At 42.4% G+C, this 17,842-nt stretch overlaps 3 protein-coding genes across 10 annotated transcripts in view; 1 reads left to right on the top strand and 2 right to left on the bottom strand.

Annotated features, from left to right (window-relative positions):
• The window catches only part of pikfyve (phosphoinositide kinase, FYVE finger containing), a 34,192-nt gene extending 29,728 nt beyond the window's left edge, over positions 1 to 4,464 (bottom strand). For 5 of the 6 annotated variants that reach the window (XM_079518558.1, XM_079518560.1, XM_079518561.1 and 2 more), the window contains exons 1-2: positions 4,189 to 4,464; positions 1,084 to 1,280 (exon numbers count right to left, since the gene is read on the bottom strand). In XM_079518558.1, coding sequence (XP_079374684.1) covers positions 1,084 to 1,267 — 184 coding nt within the window. In that variant the 5' untranslated portion in view covers positions 1,268 to 1,280; positions 4,189 to 4,464. The remainder of the gene's footprint in view (positions 1 to 1,083; positions 1,281 to 4,188) is intronic. The other variant, XM_079518562.1, reaches the window with a different exon arrangement.
• A 310-nt stretch (positions 4,465 to 4,774) lies between these two features.
• On the top strand, positions 4,775 to 8,877 carry LOC306935480 (uncharacterized protein). The gene is made up of 7 exons (XM_079518564.1): positions 4,775 to 4,967; positions 5,072 to 5,247; positions 5,904 to 5,969; positions 6,117 to 6,753; positions 6,949 to 7,410; positions 7,984 to 8,077; positions 8,724 to 8,877. Exons 1-7 carry the CDS (start codon positions 4,904 to 4,906, stop codon positions 8,797 to 8,799), a joined length of 1,575 nt encoding a protein of 524 aa, XP_079374690.1. The 5' UTR covers positions 4,775 to 4,903; the 3' UTR covers positions 8,800 to 8,877.
• Positions 8,878 to 14,155: 5,278 nt separating this feature from the next.
• Positions 14,156 to 17,842, bottom strand: part of ankrd44 (ankyrin repeat domain 44) — a 44,401-nt gene continuing 40,714 nt past the window's right edge. For 2 of the 3 annotated variants that reach the window (XM_079518939.1, XM_079518940.1), the window contains exon 28: positions 14,156 to 17,419. In XM_079518939.1, the coding sequence (XP_079375065.1) occupies positions 17,160 to 17,419 (260 nt within the window). In that variant the 3' untranslated portion in view covers positions 14,156 to 17,159. The remainder of the gene's footprint in view (positions 17,420 to 17,842) is intronic. The other variant, XM_079518941.1, reaches the window with a different exon arrangement.

The following is a 17,842-nucleotide window of genomic DNA, read 5'->3' as shown; positions in this document are numbered from 1 at the left end:
TACAAACATACTCTAAACTAAAGCAGTGTTTCTCAGATAAGGGAGCAAGATAATACAGGGGTACCGTACATGAGTAAAAGTGTAAAATTGAAAACAATATTTTACAGTTACATTTAATGATAAAACATTGACAAACTTTGTGTGAACCTGCTATCTGTACAGTGTTAAACCAAATTAAATCAAAACCATGACTAGTAAGTGTAACTGTTAATACAAAGCAATACTTATGTGCCATTATGCTGAAATATGTTGAACACATCGACAACTAGACATATGGCAACCGTTATATAATCTGCTCTGGAGGCACTAAATGCAACTCCTTCATTCCATTTCTTATCATTAATAGCATCAGATGCCAGCAGCAATCGTTGCATTCAGAAATCACAGGGAAAGGGTTTGAGAAACACTGTTCTATACAGAGCACATAAAAGGGGGAAAAAATAAGACATTTCTCGTTTTTGCAACATGTTTCTGTCTCCCTTTAATCAAATTTATGTAAAAATAAAAAGAGGACATCCCACTTGTAATCACATCACATGAAGGAATTTCTGTAAGACAATATAGCACAGAGACAGTGTTCAAAACCTCTGGTTCCTACAGTAGCAGCACAGGAATCCACACACATGACCAGTCACGTGGCAGGCAGGCCGGCTCCTGGAGCATTTTACGACGTATTAGTCTTATAAACTGACATGACTTTGGCAAGATTCCAAGTCTCCTTTTTCCTACAAATCACTTAGATGCAATTGAGGAAACATGACCAACAGCAGGCTTTTGTTTTCTTCTTCTACCTTTCTCCTGCAGCAGATTTAGATAAATTGACAAAATGGCATATTATTCAAGCTTCTTAGGCCTACTTCACTAATGGAAAAAAAACTAATACATAGTTGACCTTTCACTTAAAACAGAAATGTAATTTGATACTAAATTGACAATCTGTTTATTTTTCACTTTTGTTTAATCCATGTATATACTTTTGTGTACTTTCTCTTTTGTGATTTAAATTCCAGCAGTAGGCAAGAACTACTGGATGAAATGGATGTGCCTTGAGTGTGTGTGTGTGTGTGTGTGTGTACCCCTGACCTTTGTTGTTGAAGCGGAACAGGTTGACAAATGAGCTGTATGCCGAGCGAAGTGGTGGCTCATCCTGCTCTGGCGTTAACGGCTTGAAATGCGTCAGGTGGGAGGGACTGGCGGGAGACAGGACAGGCGGCTCTACGCTCCATTCCGTAGAGGATGAAGAGGAGGACTTGTCATCTGCAGCCATGTCACTGCTAGTCCTGGTGTGGAGTCATTAACATATGAGACTAGTTGGCTTTTGGTGGAGCTCACATATTCAAGTAATAGGTAAATGCCTTGAGCACATCTACTAAGGACTTGGCACAGTAGCACAGCCCTGAGTTTTAGAAGGCCTGAGGTGAACTCCCTGCTGAGTTGTTTTTTAAAGCATCAGAATGGAGTCAATGGACCTCTTCTCCTTTACTCCGATCACTGGATCCACGTCGCACGACACAAAATGTTTGTTTGCCATTTGTTAATTACTTCCTCTGGCCTCCACGACCTTCACTGGCTCCCAGTCAAACACTGAATAGACTTCAAAATATTGCTCAATGCCTACAAGGCCCTCAACAACCACGGTTGAAATGATGCATTCATGTGTCCATCCTGTGTTGGAAAAATGTCAATAAAAACAACACTCTCTGACCTCCTTCACTGCCAAGGCCCCCTCCTGTTCCCTCAAGTCTGGTGAATGACACTCTCTGACCTCCTTCACTGCCAAGGCCCCCTCCTGTTCCCTCAAGTCTGGTGAATGATGCCAACTCCTAGATGACCTCCTTCACTGCCAAGGCCCCCTCCTGTTCCCTCAAGTCTGGTGAATGATGCCAACTCCTAGATGAACCCTACACATGGCAAAGAATCAAACCTGGAGTGACATGGCTTTCTCAGTTTGGAACTCACTCCCAGGTCCAGCTCACTTCAAAGCTTCCCCCACCCTTGCCCTATTTATCTAAATTCCACACTTAATTCTAATCCCCTGTTTTGCCTTTTTTTGCCCTGTTTTTGTTTGCTTAGTTTTTAGCTTTTTGAGGGATGATAGCCCCTCCTATGTGCAGCTTTTGGTGTGTGTAACCCACATTTTGTCCTAACACAAACATTAAATGCCACTGACAATGAATGGACAATTTTTTGTGTTTCTGTAAACACAAACATTGCATAACACAAATATTGATGACGAAGGTGAGGACACAAATTGTGATTGGCCGGATTGAGATGATGTATGATAGAGCCCCTCACTTCACATTTTGTCCACACACGTCTCATATTTTCCATTGACAATGAATGAGAAATTAGGTCATATGTCTGTCATATGACGTAAAGTTGTGGCAACACAAACATTAAATGCCATTGACAATGAAGGGAAAATGTACGTCATATGTAGAGAGCAAATCGGCTAACCAATCACATAAATGCAGTTGTTCATGAGATGATGTATGATTAACTAATGACTTCATTTTCCCTTTTTTGGGAAACAAGCTGACCTAGACTGAACTGTTATCTAATAACTTAACAGGGGGCAGCAGCTTGAATGATAGAGAAGAACGTTGGAACATCTTTAAATCAAGGAAGCAAGCACGACTCTTCTCAATCTCTTTGAGCATTCTTACCGGGTGCACGGTCGGGAAAGTAACATTCAATAAGTCCCTAAAAAGAGAATACCAGCACATACCAGCCTTTGACTTGGACATGATGAACAAGGAGAAAAAAACCCTGGCTGAATTATAACAGTCCTCCTGCCAAAGTGCCTTTAAACACAGGAACAAGCTCTACAGCTACTCAAGTGGAGCGGCATTAAGGCAAGTGTCTAACATTACAAAACTGTTGCTATAATTCACAACTTCCATTGATGTGTGAATGTGTCTCAGTCTTTAGACGGATTAAATACAAAAGGTTGAAAAAAGATGTATAAACAAATGCAATAACATTTCTCCCCCATGTGGAAAAGCCCGGTGATGCGAAGTTAAGTTACATCCAATCAGCTTACTGAAGTCTATCAAAGCAGAATAGATGAATAAAAATTCAGCACTGCACTGGTCATGAATTTAAGTAGCAATAGTAGAAAAAAAACTAATGAACTGAATTTGTTCTCCATATTATAACATATTATAATACTAAAGAGCAATACATGAAATATATTAAAGAAATAAAAAGTCACCACAAATGCATGTTATAAAATAAATGCAAACACACAGTGATTCCAAACACATAATTGATAACTGAAGGGTATCCATTTGTAAGTCCGAGTATAGAAACGTAACCAAATGGGCCCATACGCGTTCATTTGTACACCCTAAGGGTTAAATTAACTGTAACGCTCAAGATTTTACAGTACAGTCAGCACTGGCAGTCAGGTGGCATGACCCCCAAAAAGCAACTGGGTCAGCAGCAGACCATGTCAACCTAAGTGCCCAGCTGTGTTCATATAATAATTCCAGAGCATACAGTATGTCTTGTTTAATCTTACCCTTTGATGTGTGGTGTATACGACAGATGGAAGCAGCAGAATCTGAGTGTGTGACCGTCATGTCATTTCATGCTTAGCAATAAAAAAAGGAACTGCTGGTAGGAAGGAAGGCAGCATCACTGTGGCCCCCACCACCACCACCCCCATCATGTGATCTGATCAACAGGCCTTTTAGGCAGAAGACTTCTAGTTCTCAGTCTGACATCTCATGACAGTCCACCCACATGCATATAATAACACGCCGTTTAAGAACCTTGGAGAATAACTCCACACACGCTGGTGCATTAACAGTTATTACAGTTTAAAAGCCCAGTTACAGTTATCCACCAAGAGCGCGCTGTATGGCTAGCGAAAATCAATTATTTACAGTACCAGATGATGATGCTTATCTTTGTACTGTACCTGATCAAAATCCAACCCAAGCCGGGTCTTACAGAACTATATGGCTACATAAAGAAAACGATTTTAAAAGGCTGTTTAGCTGTCAATTCACAAATTAAAGTTAACGTTATTATTATGTAAGTTAGTTAGCCTAATAGCTAATGTTAGCTTCGTTTTATTGGACAGACATGCTAGCTGGGCTGCAGCAGCAGCAGCACTCTCACGTGAGATGAAAGTTGCCAATTAATTGTTACCACAGACTGAAGCACAGATGAAAACTGTACCTGATCAGCTATTGTGTGTCTTCTTCGACATCCCTACGTTGACTTTGTCTTTGACTGTGGACTAGGACTTGAGACTCTCTCAGTCAGTCCACTGTCCACTCGCACGGGAAGTCGGGAACGAATCGAACTGTTGTGATCACGAGAAAAGGCAGAAGCAGCAACACCCAGAGATCATCGACCGATGACACACACACACAGAGCCTGCGTGTGATTGTGAAGGTAATGTTGTTTTGAATGTGACAGCGGGATTTGTCCTAGTAATCCTACTCTGACTGAATTCGTCTCACGTACGTGCAAATCGAGTAATTAATATCAACAAGGCACAGCTGTGACGGTGGGCGTGGAACGCTGTAGCCAGCGTACAAAAGCCACGATCCGTCATTAATCATTTAACTTTGATATGATTTGAGGTAAATACCGTTATCGATTTATCTAGTGAAGATTGTCCTTTAAAAATTCAGTCTTGATGCAGAATCAGAGAAGTAAAAGTATTCAATTAACTTGAACTTGATCGTTAACGGTCAATTTCTTAGACTATACTGTAACGGTCAATTTCCTTAATAACACCTCTTACTTAGGTCTTTATGTTAGCTTCGGAAACTGCAAAGTCCCCAGGCCAGGACATTTTTGTATTAAATCCTTTGATCTCTGTCTGACTGTAGGCTACTCGTGCTGTTTACATTTCTGTCTATTGAAGTATTCAATCAAGAGAAACATGCCTTCCAACTCGATGAGTCTTGCAACAGCAGCGGCAGCAAAAATCAAGACTAAACATCTCAGTAAGTGTGCCGTTTATTACTGCGTAAAAACATAAGCTATTGAGGCTATTGTGTCGTTTGTCCAAATAAAACTTATAATATTGCTTTTTCTGTTACCACACCAGACAACTCGTCCTTCTTCAAGGCTTCCCTGAAGATCAACAATAAGGCCTTGGCTGTTGACTTGGCTGCCCAGAAAATGAAGAACGGGCGGCTGCAGATGCGCATTGTTAAACTGCAGAAACAAATCGAGGCACAGGGCTTTTATATAGCCACCATGAGGCACAAGGAGAGAAAGCTGGTTAGTGTTTCTCAAACAGGCTGTGTTTGGATGGTCATCTTCAGACCTGGTTCTCAAACGTTTTCATGTCATGGACCCCCAAAATATGGCCACGGATCCCCATAATCCCCATCTTCAAATAATTTGTGCCAGGATAGTTCAAATGTTTTAAAGAGTATTTTGTTTAACTTTTTTCAAGATTTGTTTGCAAATGGCAAATCAACAAGCTCCATGATGCTTTGCATTGTGTAGCTGGTAGATGTATTGGGGTTAAAGATGGTGGTAAAACTGATATTGATAAATCATTTTCTTGGGGACCCCTTCAAGGACCCCTGGGCGTATCTGGACCCCACTTTGAGATCCACAACTACGCCATTCTGATTTTCGACAATCATTGTGCTATATGAGGAATTACTTATAAGAGCCATTTCTATGTATAAATGAGCTTGAAATTTAATCCAAGTATGTTAACATATTTCCTTCAAGGTTACCGTGTTGAAGTCACCCTTGTGTTTAATCGTACAGTACGGCCTGTAACAGTCATGTAAATTAATTGAACATGGCTTAATCTGCCTCCCATGAAGGATTCTTGGATATGTGATATAGGCACACCGCATTGACACAGCAAGAGATTTTGTTCATGCTGTCATATTTTGTATTTGACATGTTCTCCACAGATGCTCTTCCTCAAAGACATCAACACCCTATATGATGTAGGCATGACAACAGACCTCCCAGATGACGTAAGGCTATTTCAATTTATTCTTTCTACATCACAGGTTTTTAAAGTTGGGGCCATCGGGGGGTGCCGAGGGTGGCCAATTTGAAAGGAGTCAGCATTTTATTTTGCATTGTTTTAATTCAATTATGATTAATTTATAATATTTTAGTCCAACAGGCTAAGGAGGATGTCACAGAAATTCCCTCAGTCTGCATCTAGTAGTGGTAGTAACTCTGCTGCTGAACAAGAGAACACAATGCTCCTGGACACAGACATGGAGCTGACTGCATCTGACACCATTACAATACACACTGTAGAACCTGGCTCAAAGAAAAATGATACACAAGTGGGGAATTCTGGAACACAAAGCAAAACTTTGACAGATCAAGGTGGTATCTGTGCGGAAAGGAACCCTGAAACACAGAGTAAGCCCACTGGTACGTTCTTGCAGACAGACAACTATACAGAGGAGGTCCAGCCATGTGTGCAACGTCGTCTTATTCCTTGCAATCCCAAATTAAGGCAGCCTCAGGCTTGTGTCCAACGGAAGATGGTAAAGGACAACAATGCATGTTGTGGCCTCCCAGAAATGTTGGCTGTCTCTGCCATCTCAAATCTCCCAAACATTGTCATACCTGTGCTGGATGTCATGGACCCAGTCACGAAGAGCTTCAGAGCCAAAGAAAGTGCGAAACACTTATCAGAGCGAGAGATTCTAGAGGACTCTGGTACGCCGATTCCCAGTAGAGAAGCAGTGCTTCCAGCTGAAGCAATTCCAGGTGCAATTCCAGCTGAAGCATTTCCAGGTGTGGTAACATACTGTATGCTACATGTGTTCAATTTAATACTTCTTTCAATTCTGTACATAGTTGGACCTTCAGGAGTGATAAAAAGTCTTTAGATTGGTAATATTTACAATCTGGTCTTTTCGTTTGATAGATTTGTGATTTATATCATTATGTAAAACATGAACATTTTTCTTTCATCCTTTGTCTTGGCAGAGAGAACATTACAATCAATAACTAACACCACTACGGCCAGAGATAAACGAGAAAGGAGACGTACTGGAGCTCATTCAAGTGGATGCAGAGAAAGATTTGTTGTCCCACCAAACCATGGATGTTCCTCTCCAAACGGTGTACCAGCCATAGTACTAGCCAGTACTATAGTGCAGGAGGACTTTATTCCAGGTTATGTCAGTCATTTCCAACAGTCAGAAACTGTTGGAAATGCCATTGTAGGGAACCAACATTCTGAACAAAATCTTCCTGCATTCCCAGCCTTAGAGGAAACACAGGACACTTTTACGTGTTCTGCTGAAGCAGGAGATGGGCCACATGACGGCACACCTTTGGATGTCAGCTTTGCAGAACTGGACTGTCTGATCTCTGTCCCAAAGAGGCTCACTTCAGCCAGTGAAACTGTATATAAAGGCCCTGTTGTTCCAGATGAAGCATCTCCAGGTGAGATTATGCATCCTTACTGATCAATCAATTTTTTTTTTTTTTGCCATCCCATTTTGTTTTTGCAGCTAATCTTGCAAACCACTGGAAGTGGCTAGGGTCGAATTTAGCCCAAGGAGTGTTTTTCATGTAAATCTAAATAATGTTGACGTCTGTTTTCTGCTGCGGAGGGGGGGGGGATGGGGGCAAGTTGCAGGCGATCCGTGAACCAATATTCTCCAGCGCTTGCTCCCATGCGTGCCCACCCCTCTAGACCAGAAAGCACGCTGGCTGGGCCAGGCTAGATTGTTAATGTTGGCCATATGGAGTTGGCCACTGTGGTGACCCAGAAGGTCGCCGGCTTGCACGCCCTAGCTAAATCATTAGGCCCTTGGTCGCTTTTAGACGAATTGGCGCGAAATATCCCTCATCTCTCCCTAAGCTCCTCCACTAAATTAAAATGATTGTAATTTGCTATATTTTCAAGCTGCAATCATGCGTAATGCAGTAATGTCTAGTCTGTCTTAGCCAAATGTGTGGATCATATGATTCCAGTTGACAAGATTGCTTATTTGAATTTGTTTGCTACAACAGGGAGGGAGAATGAGGATATTGCCACAGATGATGGTGCCTTGCGCCCAAGGAGGAGTCGTGTCACTATAAATTACAAGGAACCATCTATCAAAACGTAGGTTGTTTATTTATTGTAGTTATCAAAAAGGAATTCTTTGGAGATTGTTAAAAAGTAAACTACTATGCACCATACAAGGGTCCCCTGCGCAGAATCTTAGGAAGGCGTGGGGAGCACTTTAGAGGTCGTTTTGCACGTCCTTTAGCCCCACTGGCATATATTTAAAAAATCACACCTGTGTGAAGTGAGGGGCGCTCTTATCATCTAACATCAATTACAACAATGTTTGAAGCAACGGGTGCTAATGTTTAAGTCCTCAAAACAAACATTAGATTTCTCTTTATTGTCTATGGTGTTTTCTTAAACACCATAGCCATATATAGGAGGGGCTAGCGCCCCTCAAAAATGCAGCCGTCTAACTGAACTGTATGTACTGTAGCGTGTAGGTGGCTGACCACTCTAGTCTAAAATGCATTTTCTCATTTGCTTTTTGTCTATTGAATGTTCTGTGCTAAATAAATTATATAATCTAATCCCATCAAAGTGAGGACTTAAATTAAGAAACAAGGGTAGCATAACAGTGCATTTTATTTATATACTGATGAAAGCAATGTTTATTTAGAGCAGGAGTAGCCTACCGAGTGTTTTCCATTAACTATATTGCACAAGATTCCTAAATTGTGATTGCTTCTTTTTTTACTAGAAAAATGAGGCGTGGAGAAACTACCAGCAAGAACAAACCCAAGAAGGCAAACTCGAAACCAGTTTCTCGATTGTAGATGCATTGATTTTAATATAAATGTTAATTGTTTATCTATGGCCAAATACACAGATGAAATAAAGGATGAATAATCCGAGTTGCTTTTGGACTGCAACTGGATTTTTACTTCAACAGTACCCCCAATGCCGCCATTCTCTTATATTAACCCATTGCTGCAGTTTTTCTTCATAACAAAATTTAAGTAACTTTATTTTTATGTAGGCTTTTTGTCCAAGTCTACCAAAATACTTTGGTCTTATCAAGGTTTCTATACAGCAGTTACTCTTTCCACATACTTGTGACTTACTGACTTACTTACATGCCATGATGCCACTGATTACAATACAAATATTCTGTTCCTTAACTCTGGAAGTGTTAAATTGCTTGTTTTAATGTGACCACATATTTTCCCTTCTGTATTGGCATTATGAGATTTTTATATGCCTCTGTAGGCAGCTTGCCAACTAAGAGTCTGTGTTTATCCAATGCTAATCTCAAACTGCTGGACCATCAATCGTTGCCGAATGCTGCCAGTAAACTAAAGTATGGTAGTACGCCATGCATGAAATGCTTAACTTTAAAATATAGGGCTAGGATCAGGCTGAAACCTTGCCTAAATATGGAGTCTTATACCGTATCCTATCTCTGCTGTCGACAACCACTTAACTCAAATGTTCATTTTTCAGGAAATTACATTATTTTGAAAACGAAGCAATACTGCCTCATCAAACTTGGTATTGTGACATGTCAATTACTTCCATGGGAGGGGGGGGAGAGGTGGTGGAGTTGGCTGTTTTAGCAGGCAGACGGGTCAAATGCCGTTGAGGTTTTGTCCCAAGCGCCTTACTACTTTTCATTGGTTCAATATTTTTTAAACGCAGACTTAAAGGGTATTCTCTCAGACAGGTAACTGCAAAAAAAAAACCTCAAATGGAGTTCGATGGTTTACTCCCAACAGCAACGAATACATCATAAGATATTTCATACACAGCTGTCACAGATTGGACAGTCCAAACTCCACATTTACACCACAGCTGTTCACATGATTGACTTTCGGAGGGGTGCTAGCCGCTCCAACGTCCGTCTTTTGGAAATGATGTCATGGCAGCCAAGTCTATGGACTTTTAATGACGTAAAAAACAGAACCCAAAGTGACGTTATGTGGCAGGCTGGCAGCCAATGGACTCAATGTTTGTTTAGACGAGTATGTTTAAAGATTTGAATTCACAAAACTAGAAGCAACAATCTTTTAACTCTTCCTGTATATAAAACTGGTACAAGCAGATAAAAAGTGACCACTGTCCTCAAACTTCTTTGACACTTTCATTACCACCCAAATTATATTTCATGGTGATTCTTATGCTCAGTGTCTACAGTGGCAGCTCTGCTTGGAACCTCATATCTACACTTTCGCTCTGAGAAGAGGTTACGTATCAGGATATCCCTGCACGGGTAGAAATGGGGTTATGCCCGTCCAAATACCCTTTTCGCAGAAATCTGTAGGTGTACTGTCAAATTAGTTTTGCAGAAATCGGCCTCCTGGTGGCACTAACATTTACATTTTGGGGCAGGTTCAGCTGTGGCATCCAGGGAGAGAGTGCATAGTTTGGCTGCGATCAAGCCAATGGTGCCAGAGATTAGCTGTTCAGACAGACGGACGGACGGAGTGCAAAACATACTCTGCCCATGCCTTCGGCCTGGTGGAGACAATAACCTAGTTACTGACTGTAGGCCTACTGTATAGCAGCCTCAGTCATGTGCGTTATTGTCAGTGTGACAAACCAGTCTTTTGTATAAGAATTGGTCACCAAATTATGAATAATTTGAATTTATGGTGTGTGTGCATAATTTAACCACATGGCCAGATGACCCCTGATGGTAGCCTGGCTAATAAGCCAGACCTTATCAGCCGTTGGCAAAAATAAATTAGTAAGTAAGCCTGGGACCGAGGCTACACGACAGTGTGATTTGAGTCTGGCTTATTAGCCAGGCTACCCTGATGGTGCCTCAGGCCGGGTTGCCTACCACCACCAGAGCCCACAAACGTATGCAGTCACAGCCACTTGGAATGGGATCTGAAATCTCATACTTCTTGATTACATGACCTGATTATGTATCAGTTTGAGTGTTTTGGATAAAATATGGACTAGTAGCAAAATGTGTTTCAAAGAAAACACAAAATGGCAGAAAATGTAATGTACATATCGTTGCTGTCGGGGAAACCTAACTCCATTTGAGGTTTGATTTTATTTTTTTTGCATATCAGTGGTATTGAACACCCTTTACTTTACATCCGTTTCGAAAATATTGAACCAATGGAAAGTAGTAAACGCTTTGGACAAAACCTCTTAACTCCATTGGGTCCTCAATGTCTGCTAAAGCAACTAACTGATAATTGACAATATAAAGTCACAACACCAACTTTGAGGCATAGTATTGCTTTGTGTTCAAGATAAGGATTTTTTTCCATTTCCTGAAAAAGGAACATCTTGGAGTTGGATGGTTTCTTCCCGACAGCAGCGATATGTAATGTGGTCAAGTAGGCTACTTAGGTTAATCAAAAAATACCACGGCAGTAAATTAAAACAGATCCACTTTATAATTTTACAATTCATATAAAACAAAGAGTTGCTGGCAAACAGCCCTCAGAATCTCATTACTGCATTAGGAACTGGTATGAAAATCAGACACACAATAGCGATTGTCACAACTGGTGAAGCTCATTCTTTTCTCTCATTCTGTTCACTTATAGTTGAACGTAATACTGACTTAACCTTGGCAGACCTTTAGCATAATGTAAATTCATAGTCCATTGCACAACGGTATCGTGTGCCAAAAATAGCCAATCTGAAAGCTCACAGCACGTTTTGGAAAGCGATGCGTTGAGCTGCTAATGTTTTTTTTGTTTTGTGACACCGTTGTACAACAAAGTATAAATCAGGCTTAAGAGACAGGCAGGCTAACACTGTGCTTCATAAACAGGGTGTGTGCTTATCAGGCTCAAACTGAACCTATATTTTGTTGCATGGTGGTGTTGCTGAAAATCTGAAACTTTCAGTAGCCTATTCAAATTCAAAAATAGCAGATCGACGAGCTCAAAATTGCAGATCTGCTATTTGTGTTACTTTTGGGTGACGCTGTAGGGCATTCATTTATGAAAACACACAAAAATGTGAATATGGAGAGAAGGTTTCTGCCCGACGAAACATGTTTCTCACCTGAAAAAAGTTACCATGGCGAGCGACACCGTCATGCGCTGATTCATAACAGGCTTTAGGATAATCTCCATTCCGAGGTTTGAATGCGAAACTAATAATTTACAACCGTATTTTCTCAAAAATATAAATGGAAAGACCCTGTGGATATACATGCTTGTTATTCATGGGGTTCATTGTTTCCAATGGGGTGAAATGGAGGTGTCCCTGATAGCCTCTCTGGTGGACATCTCTACAGGACAATGCTGTGCTTTACAACAGTATATATACAAAAGCAGTTCAACTTCATATCTTCAAGATAATGTTACACACTCACACACACATACACACTCATCCTTTAGGAGTAACATTGGTAGGGGATACTTTGTTTTTGCATCCATTTTACAGGTCAGCTGACTGGTTCCCCCGTTTGGAGCGAGCGCCTCACATTATAGACAACTTAAAACACAATTAGAATAGTAGCATCCACTACTGTGAAAATAAATGTACAAATTAAAAATGAATAGACATACAGAACAAGGCACTGGACAAGTCCGAGACACTGTCATTTAGGCGTTGTTCAGACTACAGGCAAATCCACTTTCTTTCTCAAATACGAACTTTAGGACTGATCACACTGCAACTTGGAAATGTCAGGTCAGACTTTTGTATTGAGACATAACGACATAGGTGTGAGTAATGTTGAACTTATACTTTGTTGTACAATACTTTGTTGTACGACTGTGTGCTCACCAAAGCACCAAAGACAGCCGAACTACAAGCATACAACACGACGCGACGAGTCATGCGCTTGTATGTCTGCTATTTTCAGCATTCGCCATTGTATGACAAAGTAGTATTTTTATTTTTTTAATCAAATTTGAATTGCATTTCAAGTCACTTGGAAACAGACTTTTGCCAATCTGATTTGCACCACATTCCTATGTGTTTTGTTTGATGTGATTCCAATCTAGATGGGACAAAAATTGGATTTGGGCTGCCAGTGAGAACATAGCCATGGCTGGTAGGTGAACAAACAGCAGTGGAAGGATGGATAGATAGAAGGCGAAAAGAGGACAAGAGAAAAGTGGTCAAGGCCCTGTGTTATGTGTTATTTTACATTTAAGTGCTGGCAGTATACTAGACGTACCTTCGTGTCATAATTAATAAATAATACCATGCTGCAATTTGGAGACAGCTCCCATTGGACCATCTAGTGACCTCGGAAAGCACAGAAATGTGGTTCCCGTTTCACTTCTCTGCGTGTTAAAATTGAGTTTCTGTGATTTGAAAGAACTATCCAGGAAGCTGAAAATGACAATTGTAAGCTTTTTTTTTCTCACATCACTTATCAGCACTGCTTTGAAACAGCATCAGCATAAGCCGTGACAGGACCCATTCACATTTTTACTAGGTGTTCTTTCTGGTCAATATTTCTACTAAAAACACTGGCATTGGTATCAAGACACGTTTCGGCCATAGTTGGCCTTCATCAGGTGACGAAAAGTAATCAATGACGGTCACAATGAGAAGGTGCACATGGTGGATCTGATGAGTCCCAAATTAAGGCAGCCTCAGGCTTGTGTCCAACGGAAGATGGTAAAGGACAACAATGCATGTTGTGGCCTCCCAGAAATGTTGGCTATCTCTGCCATCTCAAATCTCCCAAACATTGTCATACCTGTGCTGGATGTCATGGACCCAGTCACGAAGAGCTTCAGAGCCAAAGAAAGTGCGAAATACTTATCAGAGAGAGAGATGTTTGAGGACTCTGGTATGCCGAAAGTGCGAAATACTTATCAGAGAGAGAGATTCTAGAGCAGTGGTTCCCAAACTTTATCATGTCAAGGACCCCTAAATCAACATTTACTAGGCCACGGACCCCACATTTGAAAACATATGCCAGTGACCCCGATAAGGGAGGATTTTTACGGCTCCAGCAGTGATTCCGAAACATATTAATTTCAAGGACCCCCAGTTTCACACGCATTATGCCACGGATCCCCGATTTAATGGCATTTCTATCTCAGGTACCCCAATTTATATTGTAAAACCAATGTTAATTTAACTCAGAGAGTGTACAAATGGAACCAAATGGACCCGCTAGGGTCCATTTGGTTCCATTTGAGAGTGTACAAATGGAACCAAATGGACCCGCTAGGGTCCATTTGGTTCCATTTGTACACTCTCAGAGTTACAGACCCATAAGTGTCCATTTGGTTACAAATTATCATTTAGCTGGGTCCCCCCTGGAACTCCCTCAAGTACCCCTGGGGGTCCCCGGACCCCACTTTGGGAACCACTGTTCTAGAGGACTCTGGTATGCCGAAAGTGCTAAATACTTATCAGAGAGAGAGATTCTAGAGGACTCTGATATGCCGAAAGTGCGAAATACTTATCAGAGAGAGATTCTAGAGGACTCTGGTATGCCGATTCCCAGTAGAGAAGCAGTGCTTGAAGTGCCTGGTGCAATTCCAGCTGAAGCATTTCCAGGTGTGGTAACATACTGTATGTTCTATTTATTTAATACTATAATAATAATTTAAAGATTTGTTGTCCCACCAAACCATGGATGTTCCTCTCCAAACGGTGTACCAGCCATAGTACTAGCCAGTACTATAGTGCAGGAGGACTTTATTCCAGGTTATGTCAGTCACTTGACGGTACAGTCAGAAACTGTTGGAAATGCCATTGTAGGGAACCAACATTGTGAACAATATCTTCCTGCATTCCCAGCCATAGATGACAATACAGGCTTCGGGCCACAGTCATGTGGCCACAGAGTCGGGCCACATGACGGCACACCTTTGGATGTCAGCTTTGCAGAACTGGACTGTCCGATCTGTCCCAAAGAGGCTCACTTCAGCCAGTGAAACTGTATATAAAGGCCCTGTTGTTCCAGTTGAAGCATCTCCAGGTGAGATTATGCATCCTTACTGATCAAGATCCAGACACGTTTCGCCATAGTTGGCCTTCATCAGGTGACGAAAAGTAATCAATGACAGTCACAATGAGAAGGTGCACATGGTGGATCTGATGAGTGCCATCTTCTGTGAGGGAGACATTAGGGACTTTAAGCAACGACGGCTACGGCAGTCGACAATGGATCAGTGCTCGATACATAAACCTGCTTGCCGTCACAGCCCTTTCTACTACGGCAGAACCCACACTTACACGTAGTTTCTACAACGTCATGTCATAACCATCTTTATTGAAATTATAGCGGTCATACATTTACACCGATTGCTCCATCACCTCTCTTATGCGGTGTAATGTGCTGGCATGCTCTAAATGACGAAATAACACTAATACCATATGTCATATTAACCATGTTTATTAAAACGGTTTTAGAATAACACAGATTGCTCCAGCACCTTCCTCTTTCCACTGCTGATCATGTCCAGCGCATGTAAGAATTAAGCAATATCGGCAAGTTAGCTGACGCCGTTTAAAAAAAAATTGCGTCATAGCCGTCGTACTTCCGCCTAGCGGAGCCGTCCTGAAAACAGTCGTTGCTTAAAGTCCCTACTATCTCCAAGGAGCTCCTGGACATTGTACTGGTCAACCTGGGACCGGCACACAAGAACCTGAACAAGAGAGGGTACCATCTGGCTAAGGCTCTGCTTAAAACGTAAAGCTACCACCTTGAGATGTGCATCGTGGAGAACGGCGGCTGTGGCTCAGGAGGTAGAGCAGGTCGTCCAATGATCCCTGGGTCGGCGGTTCGAATCCCGGCTCCTCCTATCCACATGTCGAAGTGTCCTTGGGCAAGACACTGAACCCTACATTGCCTCCAATGAGTCGGTCGGTGTAAGCTTGCCACTATTGGTGTGTGAATGTGGGAAGTGAGGACGCTGGCGTCGACTGTTCGCCGCTTCACCTCCCAATGTATGAATGAATGAACCATCGCTTTGAGCACTTGGAAAAGCGCTATAAAAATGCAATTAATTATTATTAGAACCCAGAATGGGTTCGCGGCCGCAGAGAGCGACACCGACCGAAGACGGCAAGGAGACCACAAGGAAGAGGATGGCGATGTCCCATGACGACTTTTTGTCACCTGATGAAGGCCAACTATGGCCGAAACGTTGTGTCTAATACCTATGCCAGTGTTTTAAAATAAATTAAGCGCTGTGGAGCAGAGCTGTGTGCGGACTGTACTAAACTGTATCTACCCATTGTCCAGCACCAGCGAGGGACTGGATGTGCACAACCCACCTGTTTTTAAACAATTCACAATGGAGCTATAGGCTCATTTCAAATGTGAGCTTCAGAGAAATAATTAATAGTTGTGCTAAAAGCCTAAAATCAGTGGGCAGTCATTGCAAGAGTTAAGTACCATTGTAAAAAATATACAAATACCCAGCCATAGAATGGTGCCTACAGTACTTATTAAGTATTTAGGTGTGTGAGTCAATATTTGGTACATCAACTAAACTAAAATCATATAAAAAGGTTAAGATTATGCTTAGCTTTCAGAATGGTCCTCGTCACTCATGTACAAACAGTTAAAGTGGCTTTTTAAGACCGACAAGTCTCTGAGGCTAGTTTCCAAGCCACATAGAGACAGAGTACCGAGGTTGGTTTGGATTTAAGCACCCGTGAGTGGACAGAATGATGATACAAGTTCAACACAAGCATGGAGACCCAAACTGTAACTGGCCCAGATTGGAAATCTTTCTCTCTAGCACGCATCCAGGGAGCAAATAATTCGGTCGCATTTAACGTCCAGTGAAGTGCAGCCGCTCCGTTCATTATTTCATTGACAAGGGCACTAGGCGAGAGAACTCTAGTCCTCCAACCTGGTGTAGGGGCGAGGTCCTGTACATGTTCCCCTACATGGTGAAGTGAGCTCTAAGGGCAAAGAGCCAGAGCAGGTGAGGGCCACAGACACTGCAAACATCTGGCCCGCGTCCCAAACAATGTCTCAAAACCTTCGGCCTTAAAGTGTGCACTTACTTACTGCTCTTCGAGCCCTGGAATGATGCAAAAATGGAATACTTAGTGAAACCTAAGCCACTTCCCTCAGGACATTCCTTTCTTCTATGCCGCCTAGAATATGCAAGGAGTGGGGACAAATGAAATAAGTCAAGTGCACGCTTTGAGGTAGGAGGACAGACAGCGTGGGACAGCGCACACTGGGGGACTCAGGAAGAGCAGGAGACGAGAAAGTTGAGAAGGGGTGTCAGAAGGTTTCGGAGTCTTCAGAGTCGTTCTCTGTGGTTCCCTCACTGGAGGGCCCGGAGGGGTTCTTGGGGCTGCGCTGCCCCCGGGGGCCGATGCCGGGGCCCTTGCCCCCCTGGCGGGGTAGCTGCCTCAGGAGGGAGCCTGGGGAAGGAGCCCCTGAGCTGCAAGGGGAGCAGAAAGGCATCATGGTAGCCAGAATGAGAGCCAGACAGTCAGCCACCTCCCTGCTGGGAGCGCAAGCCAGAGCAGGGGTCAGACCTGAGAGAGAGAGACAGACGGACAAAAGACCCAGAGAGAGAGAGAGAGAGAGAGAGAGAGAGAGAGAGAGAGAGAGAGAGAGAGAGAGAGGACAGAGATAGAAGGAGGAGGTACAGGTACAGTATGGAAGGAGAGAGGATGGAGCAATGGAGGGAAAGTGGATGGACATGAAACATGGAGGAAGCAGGGAAGGCGAGGCAGGAAACAGGAAGTTGAGCAGAAGACAAGAGTAGGGGACACAAAGGAGGGATGAAGCAGCATTCCATTAGTCTAAAGCCAGCCATACAACACGGTACACAAACAGACATGAGGGACAACAAGCTTACAGGCACAAACTAGGACGCACCTGTTTTAATCACCCCCGACAAATAAGAGACCAATGCAAAACAATAAGCTACATAAATATAGTCCATATTTACTGAG

The sequence above is a fragment of the Electrona antarctica genome (genome assembly GCF_951216825.1).
Source record: "Electrona antarctica genome assembly, chromosome: 13".
Lineage (NCBI taxonomy): Eukaryota > Metazoa > Chordata > Actinopteri > Myctophiformes > Myctophidae > Electrona > Electrona antarctica.
This window is presented reverse-complemented; position numbering and strand designations above follow the sequence as displayed.

What these genes read in the sequence shown, in the direction of transcription:
- LOC306935480 (XM_079518564.1), top strand. Translation starts at nt 4,904, where the DNA reads ATGCCTTCCAACTCGATGAGTCTTGCAACAGCAGCGGCAGCAAAAATC. An exon ending in GGCACAAGGAGAGAAAGCTG is followed by an intron (nt 5,248 to 5,903) that starts GTTAGTGTTTCT and finishes TGTTCTCCACAG; the next exon opens with ATGCTCTTCCTCAAAGACAT. An exon ending in TCCAGCTGAAGCATTTCCAG is followed by an intron (nt 6,754 to 6,948) that starts GTGTGGTAACAT and finishes TTGTCTTGGCAG; the next exon opens with AGAGAACATTACAATCAATA.